General features: G+C 44.6%; 1 protein-coding gene across 1 annotated transcript in view; it reads right to left on the minus strand.

Annotated features, from left to right (window-relative positions):
* Window positions 1-362: 362 nt before the first annotated feature.
* Eif4ebp2 (eukaryotic translation initiation factor 4E binding protein 2) overlaps window positions 363-9,291 on the minus strand; it is a 30,288-nt gene continuing 21,359 nt past the window's right edge. The window contains exons 2-3 of the mRNA XM_008827787.3: window positions 3,299-3,484; window positions 363-1,722 (exon numbers count right to left, since the gene is read on the minus strand). Of these exons, the coding sequence (XP_008826009.1) occupies window positions 1,691-1,722; window positions 3,299-3,484 (218 nt within the window). The 3' untranslated portion in view covers window positions 363-1,690. The remainder of the gene's footprint in view (window positions 1,723-3,298; window positions 3,485-9,291) is intronic.

Raw genomic sequence — 9,291 nt, forward strand, 5'->3', positions numbered from 1 at the left:
ATAAGTTCTCAGGACACCAGTGGCTACCTGTCTTCCTCTGTGGAGATAGATGCACAAGCCTGTCAGGGAGCCCCTCTCCTGGGATCCCTGTGCTAGTTCACAGTACCAGTAGAGAGGGATGGAGAGGAAGAGGAACCAGAGCAAAGGGTGATGGGAAGGAGCAAAGCTTTCTCTAACAACTCACGGCAAGGCAGTGTGGCCTGGTTTCAGAAACCACCTACTCCACACTCCAAAACCTTGAGGGGCAGGTAAGAGCTCAAAACAAACTACAGGAGACAGAAGACAGTAACAATGGCAGACTGGCCTATGGATTTTTTTTTTTTTAAACCTTCCTAACACTGGAAGATGTTTTATTAAAAATGTTGCTGCTCAAAATTGTACTGAAAACTTATCTAAAAATAGGTCTGTAGTCATCTTAAAAATAAAAGGTCACTCCTCAGAAGGAGGAGCAACAGTTATTATCAGATACCAACATATAAGGTATCTTGGATGTAGATTTGAAAAATGGTCTGGCAGAGGAAAGAGAAGGAGACAGAAAGAGGGAAGGATGGAGATGGAGGGGGCAGAGAGAATTCAGAATATAGTAAGAAGGGCAAGGAAACTGGGGGGAACACATTTTTTTAGCCCATGCTTATCTAGCTCAGCAGCCAACAAAGCAGATTCAAAAGGGGGTCGGGGAGGGTATGTAGTTATTTTCTAAGAACATCATTTTGGAAATCAACTTTAAACTCAGAGAGAAACTACAAGATGCTAGGTATCACAAGGTCCACTGATTTGAAAATCGTTGACTGCTGAGGCGGCTACTTGTGATCTGGTGTTCTTCAGAGGTCACTCACTGCTTGGTGCTCTCAGGCCTTACCCACCAGGCAGAGACCAAAATCACTTTGAATGACCTGCTCTGGGCGGACACATCACCCAGGGAGCTGCAAGACTCTGCCAGCGAGCAGCAGGCAGGGAGGATGGCAGACAGACTAAAAGTAGCTAAGACTCTGCCACCAAGGGCTCCCTTCTGGTATAGATATTTAAAAATGTCTGTACACATGCATTAGGTAAAGGAATGGGGAGACGAGCTACCACACTAAACAGATGCCACTCCTCCCAGAGGAGAGAAGGGAGGAGGACAGGAATGCTGGTGGAGGTGTACAGCTGTGCCCTGTCCCTAAGGACAAACACCTCAAAGGAAGAGGGCAAGCAGCTCACTTATTGTTTATCATCCCCCCTACTAGTTTTAAAGACTCCAAACCCAACACTAAATCGACAGTAGGATGCAAGGAGGGAAATAAACAGGGCAATGATGCTCTATCTGGTCTCCTCTCTGTCCCCAGCCACCCAGCCAGGACACTGTTCAGAGACTCATAGTAGATCTGGAACGAATCTGAAGGGGGCAAGGAGCATTCTTGAGAAATGACCAGGGCACTACAGTTAACTGTTTTCCTCTATGGGCTGCTTAGTTCTACAGAACACTTCCAAGGGCTTCAACCTAACCTGGTAACTGGGCAGGGGGTAGGAGGCAGGGAGAAGGAATGGTCGGCAGGAGCTCATCTTCCCAACATTTGGCACCCAAGGGAGGGGAGGTGGAGACTGCCCTGGGGCCTGCTGGAACTGCCTCTTCTTTTCACTGTGATCCTATTGGCCAAATCAGGTGAGCACAGGACTCCGTGTTGCTGCTTTCCTCTGCTCTCTGCAAGCGTCAGATGTCCATCTCAAACTGAGCATCATCCCCTAGTTAGGAGGAAGAAAAGGCATTTAGCACAAAAAGAAAAGGCAACATATTCTTACTGTCTTTATCTGCAAAGGCAAAGCTAACACAAACACCCCATTCCTAGTGCCTCATGACACTTACTTGCCTGGCAGTGTGGACCGCACCTGGAATATCAGTGCTCAGGAGGCCAATGTAGGAGACTCCTGAGCCTGAGGCAAGCCTGGGCTGTTACATAGCAAGATCCTGCCTCAGCAACAAAAATGGCTTTTATGCATCTATTTTGGTGAGGAGGGGAAGGAGTGGTCACACGGGGGAAAGGACACAAGGGAACTTCCTCAGCTGCTTTTCCCACAGACTGCCTACACTGCAGCTCCTGGTCACTAAGATGAACACTCTGCTGGAAGCTTTGAACCTGGGTCCTGCTCTGAGCTGACACCTGCAGTGGGAGGTGACAGTTCACACTCATAATTCAGGTACTGGGGAAGCTGAGGCAGGATGACTGTCCCAAGTTTTGAGGCCAGCCAGAGATTTATGGTGAGTCCCAGGCTAATCTTCACTACAGAGTGAGATCCTGTCCCAAGAAAAACTAAAAAACAAACCCAACCAAATAAATCAATCAATCAATAAATAAATCAATCAATAAATAAAGACCTCAACTGGAACCGTAGACTGTCAGGTACAAGCCCTGAGGTAGGTGTACATGAGAGCCTGCATTTCCACCTCACTCTGCTTGAGGAGAGGCAAGGAGCCCTCGTTAACAAAATTCAGTGTGCACCTGTGCATGCATGGGTGCTTATGTTAACACACAGGTAGCAGGAAGTTCTGGAAAATGAGAGAAACAAATTGTAGTGCTACCTCTACACTACAAGAAAGACATTCTCCCTGGAAGAAATTAGGTCTATTTTCTGAGGGTAATGGGAACAGGAGTCACAAGATCCTATTTTGTTTTCTGTGTATTCGAAGGCTCAGCTGGGGGAGGGGGTGGGCACCCACAAGCATGTGCATGCATACAGCGTGCATAAGAATGTCTGTGCCTATAATATCTAGTCCAATAAAGCCCAATAAGGCATAGTTTTGAGTTACCTTTAGGTTTTACCATGCTGATTAAAAAAAATTTTTTTTTTGTTTAATCTTAGGGAACAAATCCAGGACCGAGTGCCTTACTAGGTAGACTACACTCACCTATATTCCCTGACCTTACTTTTTGGAGACAGAGTCTTGTTATGCAGACTAAGCTGACTGCCAATTTATGTTATCTCTGCCTCAGACTTCCAAGTACTAGGATTACAGGTATGTGCCACACCATACCTGGCCTATAGTTAAAAAAATTTTTTTTGAGACAGGATTTTGTTTATGTAGCCCTATCTGGCCTGGAACTTTGTCTCCTAGGATTAAAGCTGAGCACTACCACTCCAGGCTTCCACCCAGATTTATAGGCTGTTTCCCACAGGCAACTAGGTAGAAACCAAGAGCATTTGAATGGGAAACATTAGACACACAACTAAACAGCTTTGATGCACTAACATTTTTTTCTGGCTTATGGCAAACTGACACTCCACTTCCCAGACCACTCTCAGGTCGCCCACTGTGGCTTACCAACTGCATGCTTTCTGTCATGATTGTTCAAGTTGTTCAAATTGTTCACTTCTACTTTGGAGTCTTCAATCAGGGTGCCAGGGCTAGTGACTCCAGGGATATTGGGCAGGTGGCAAGGCGGGGTCTGTGCCATGGGAGAATTGCGGCGATCCAACAGAAATTTCCGGTCATAAATGATTCGGGTTCCTGGAAAAGAGGATCAAAAGTTACAAATAAATTAAGGGGCTACCAACATACAGCACTACCCAGTGTTCAAATTGCACCTAATCATGAAAGGTGACACAACTCAAGCCAAGAGGACAGACAATGTACCACCGTGTTTGGGGCTCCTATTTATGGATCAGTCTGTCTATAGACTTCCAGCTCCTTAGGCCAGTACCATCTTTCTTGTATATGACCCACACCCTAACTTTTAACATTCTTAAAAAAATTTCTAACTGAAGAATAAACACATGAAGAGGCAGATTACCACCTTCAGCTTAGGGGTGATCCAAAGGCACTCTGAGGCTGCTTCTTCCCTAGAGAGAATGAGGTAGAACTCCATATTCCTTAAAACATGACAGTGGGATGCCTGGAAGGGTGGTGGTGGTGGTGTGTGTGATCCCTGGGGTGTGTGTGTGATATGCCTGGAAGGGGTGTGTGTATGTGTGCGTGCGTTCATGTGTGTGCGTGTGTGTGTGTATCTGCCAATCTGAGCTCTAGCCCTGGGTTCCACATGGTGGAAGGAGAGAGCTGACTTCCCAAAGGCTGCCTGTGACATTCTTGCAGAAGTGTCACGTGCACACCCCCCATACAATAAATTAAAATGTAATAAAACAATCTACTTCCTAGTCTGGTAACCTGAGGTTTTATAAACAACAGTTTTGGAGAGTACACAATACCTGGTAGAATTTGGAAGCCTGCTGCTTACAAGTTGCCAACAGAGCTGGGTGGAGTGGCTTATAATTTCTAAACTTGACTCAGGCCGTACTGCTGAGAGTTCCAAGCCAGCTTGAACTACAGTGTGAGACCCTACCTCAGTTCTCTGCTAAAAACCAAACAAAAAACCCCTACAACCTTAAGCCCCCCAAACAAAGTTGCCAAAAGGTGTATTAAAAGGTGCTCAGCCGGGTGCATGCCTTTAATCCCAGCACTCTGGAGGCAGAGGCAGGCAGATCCCTGTGAGTTCAAGGCCATCCTGGTCTACATAGTGAGTTCCAGGACAGCTGGGTCTACAGGGAGACCCTATCTCAAAAAGACCAAAAAAGAAGAAAGAAACCCCTGAAAAGGACTTCCCATTATTTTTGCATCTTCAGAAATGCAAATCAAAACCACAATGAGGGGCCAGAGAGATGGCTCAGCAGTTAACAGCACTGCTGGATTTGGTTCCCAGCACCCACAACATGGTGGTTAACAACCATCTATAACTCCAGGTCCAGGGAATCTAACACCCTCTTTTGGCCTCTACAGGCATGCACTCACAGGTACACTTACATACACGCAGGCAAAACACTCATACACATAAATACATTTTTTTTTTAATGAAATAAACCAACCACAGTAAGATCAGTTCACACCTGGAAGGAGGCTATTATCAAAACCACAAGAGATAAATGCTGATCAGAATAAGAAAAGGGGTGTCTTGAGGGTGTGAATACATGTGTGTGGGCATGCACATGCCATGGCACACACATGGAGGTCAGAGGACAACTTGCAGAAGCCAGTTCTCTCCTTCACAATGTGGATTCTGGGGATGGAACTAAGGTTGTCACGTTTAATGGCAAATGCCTATATTCACTGAGCCATCTCAATGACCCCAAATTTCTTGATGGTACATTCAAACCTATTATTTAATAATATACTATACCGTTATAACTATTAATATAAAAACTGTATAATAGAGTCGGGCGTGGTGGCGCATGCCTTTAATCCCAGCACTTGGGAGGCAGAGGCAGGTGGATCTTTGTGAGTTCGAGGCCAGTCTGGTCTACATAGTGAATTCCAGGACAGCTGGGGCTACAGGGAGACCCTGTCAAAAACACTTAGAGTCAGAAGTCATTTTTTCAATCCTGGCTTTTGGTATTTTTTTTTTGAGGCACAGTCTCCCTGTAGCCCCAGCTGGCCTAGGACTCCCTATATAGACCAGACTGGCCTTGAACTCACAGAGATCTACCTGCCTTTGCCTTTCGAGTGCTGGGATTAAAGGTGTGCACCACCATGCCCAGCCTCGAAGTGTTTTTTAAAAAAATATTTACTTAAAAAAATGTTTTATTATTTTTATCTTATGTGTATGAGTGTAATGCCTGCATGTATGTAAGTGCACCCATGTCATGCAATGCCCAGGGAGGTCAGAAGAGGGCATCAGATTCCCCTGGAACTGGAGTTATGGATGGTTGTTAGCCACCATATGGGTGGTGGGATTTGAACCTGGGTCTTCTGCAAGAACATCTAGTGCTCTTAACCACTGAACCATCTCTCCAGCCCCATTTTTATATATATGAGTGTACTGCCTGTATGTAGGTAGGTGCACCCATGTCATGCAATGCCTGTGGAGGTCAGAAGAGGGCATCAGATCAGATCCTCTAGAACTGGAGTTAGGACAGTCCTGGGTCCTCTGCAAAAGCAGCCAGTACTTTTAACCACTGAGCCATCTCTCCAGCCCCCTAGTTTCAAAATGTTAATGGTGAATTTAAAAAAGATGTCCTTAGTTTTAACCTCTATTAATCACAGCAATTTTTACAATTGTTTTATTATCAGTTGTTGATTTTTTACTGAGCCTAACTTACAAATGAAGCTTTCTCAGGGAGATATACAGTGAAAAACAGTGCCCAGGGTTCATTGCTACCCTGGTCCCAATCATCTGTAGACAGCTCTGACCCATCCCCAGGGTCAGGAGAGCTGACATAGGACATAGCACATTTTATCACCTTATCAGCTGATGGACAGTTGGCTGTTTCAACACTTCCACTGATTTAAATGTTCATTACAGGTTTTAAGGTGGACAGCCATCCTCCTGTGCATCCACCCTGACAGTGGAGCTGCCAAGTCACATCCTAAATATTAAAACTTCTGCTATTTCCAAAATGGCTGCAGTGCTCTACATTCCTGTCAGCAGTGTGAAGCCTCTAATTTCCACACAATGCAGCTTACACTACTATTATGTTTGAGGTTAGCCATCCTAGTTGACAGGAAATGGTTTCTCCTTATAGTTTGATGTAATTTGTATTTCCCTGATGGCTAATTATACGGCACTGCTCTTCCTGTGCTTACTGGCCATTCCAATATACATCACTTTTGGAGAAAAATGTATCCATATCCTTCACCCATTTTTAATGGGCTTTTTACTAAATTATAATTACCTGCCCCCATGTGCAGATTGAATCCAGGGTCTTGTCCATGGTAGGCTCACACTCTACCACTTAACCCCAGTCTTATTCTTTACATATTTAGACTCAAATCCCTTATTACATCTGCTTTGTAACCTTTTCCCTGTTTTGCTTTTGCTTCCTTGATGGTTCTCATGTTCTCTCTCTCTCTCTTCTGCAGCACTGGGGATTGAACACAGGGCCTTCTGCTCTAGTTGATGGTACTCTTGGCTGGCCTGGACCTTGCGGTGGTCCTCTAGCCTCTGCCTCAGAATGCTGGGATTATAGACCCATGCCACCACTTCCAGCCTGTTTTCAATTCTGCTGAGATTTAATTTATGTTTGTTGTTATTGCTTGCATTTCTGATGCCATTGCTTAGGTCAACCAAGGTCAGAAAGACCTATGTCTGTTTTCTTCTAAGAATCTTACTGATGTTTTTTGGCTGAGCCAAGAGGGCTAAACTCAAGGGTTTTTTTTTGGTTTTTTTTTTTTTTTTTTAATTTAATTTATTATTTTTATTTTATGTGTGTGCATGTATTGCCTGCATGTAAGTAAGTGCACCCATGTCGTGCAATGCCCACAGAGGTCAGAAGAAGCTGTCGGATCCCCTGGGACTGGAGTTATGGACAGTTGTTAGCTGCCATGTGGGTGCTGGGATTCGAACCCGGGTCTTCTGCAAGAACAACAGTGTTCTTAACTGCTGAGCCATCTCTCCGGCCCCTAAACTCAAGCTTTTATGTGTGGATATGGAGCCACACAGGCACTAGCTGCTGAAAAGGCAGTTCCATGTGAATTGCTCTGGTACCCTTACTGAAGATTAGTGGGCCGTAACTGTAAGGGCTTATTTACTTCTGGGTTCTCATTTTTTTCCCAGCAATCCAAATGCCTGCTCATAGGCAAATGCAAAACCTACATTGTCATGATTTGCAATAAGCTTTGAAACCAGGAAGTGAGAGTCCTCCTAAGTTTGTTTTTCCTTTTCTAAGGCTGTTTTGGTTATTTTAGGCTTCTTAAAGTTCCACATGAATGTTAAGGTCAGGCCCCCAAAGATGCCAGATAGAACTGTGAAGGGAACTGCACTGAATGTCTGCATTATGCTTAACTCTTGACATTGAACCCATGAATGTCAAATATCTTCTCCACTTCCATAGGCTCCTTTAATTTCTTCAACATTAAAAAAAATATTACAAGGTGGCATGGTGGCACATGCCTTTAATCCTAGCACTTGAGAGGCAGAGGCAGGTGGATCTCTGTGAGTTACAGACCAGCCTGGTCTACAGAGCAAGTTCCAAGCCAGCTGGGGCTGCAGGGAGACCCTGACTCAGTGGTTAAGAGCAATGGCTGCTCTGGCAGAGGACCCAGGCTCGATTCTCAGCATCCACATGGCAGCTAACAACTGTCTGTAACTCCAGCTTCAGGGGATCTGATGCCCTCTTCTCACCTCCTCAGGCACTGCACGATATAGGGGCACTTACACACATGTAGCCAATACACTCATACACATAACATAAAAATAAATAAAATATTTGTAAAAATACATTTACTTATTCTGTGTGGGTATCATGTATGTATGTATATATGCACCTCTGTGAGGTTGACCATGCCACAGTATACCTATAGTGGTCAAAGGACAATTTAGATGAGTCAGTTTTCTCTTTCTATCATGTGGGTCCTAGAGATCAAACTCAAGTTGTTAGGCTTGGCAGCAAGAGCCTTTTACCAGCTGAGCATTCTTGGTGGCTCCTCAACATATTGTAGTTACCAATACCAAGGCTCAGGGTTTAAATTTTTTTTTTTTTTCCTCTTTTTGAGACAGGGTCTCCCTGTAGCTCCAGCTGGCCTTGTAGAATAGACTGGCCTTGAACTCCCAGAGATATGCCTGCTTCTGCCTCTGGAGTGCTGGGATTAAAGGCGTGTATAACCATGCCCATCATAGTTTGAACTTTTTGGTCAATTTTACTCTTCCTTTTTTGAGGAAAGAATTTTCCTGTCTCAGCCTCCAGAATGCTATTATAAGTGTTGTCACCATGCTAGCCCTAGAATTAATTTCTAGTCCCTCCTTTCTTTGGAGCCAAGGATCTCATCACCCAGGCTGTCCTTAAAACAAGATAATCGAGGATGACCTTGAACTTCTGATCATTTAGCCTCTCTACTTCCTCAGTGCTGGGATTATAAGCCACCAGGCCCCTTTATGTGCTGTGGGGGATGGAACCCAGGGCCTTGGGCCTGATAGGCAAGGGCTCTAAAAACTGAGCTAAATCCCCTGAAACTAATTTCTTGTTTTCCTTTTTGGAGTGTTCACTCCAAGTACACAGAAATACAACTGATTTTCTGTACTGATCTAGTCTCTTGCAACCTTGCTTAACTCACTTACTATCCTAATAATTTTATGTATTAATATTTACTTGGTTTTGGGGCTGGAGAGATGGCTCAACAGTTAAGAACACTAACTGTTCTTGCAGAAGACCTGGGTTTGAATTCCAGCACCCACATGGCAGCTAACAACTGTCTGTAACTCCAGTCCCAGGGGATCTGACAGCCTCTTCTGTCCTCCGCCAGCATTGCACGACAGAGGTGCACTTACCTACACACAGGCAATACACGCATACGCACAAAATAAAAATAATAAAGGGGCCAATATAATTTCT

Source organism: Nannospalax galili, unplaced genomic scaffold (assembly GCF_000622305.1).
Source record: "Nannospalax galili isolate Female #2095 unplaced genomic scaffold, S.galili_v1.0 scaffold853, whole genome shotgun sequence".
Taxonomy (NCBI): domain Eukaryota; kingdom Metazoa; phylum Chordata; class Mammalia; order Rodentia; family Spalacidae; genus Nannospalax; species Nannospalax galili.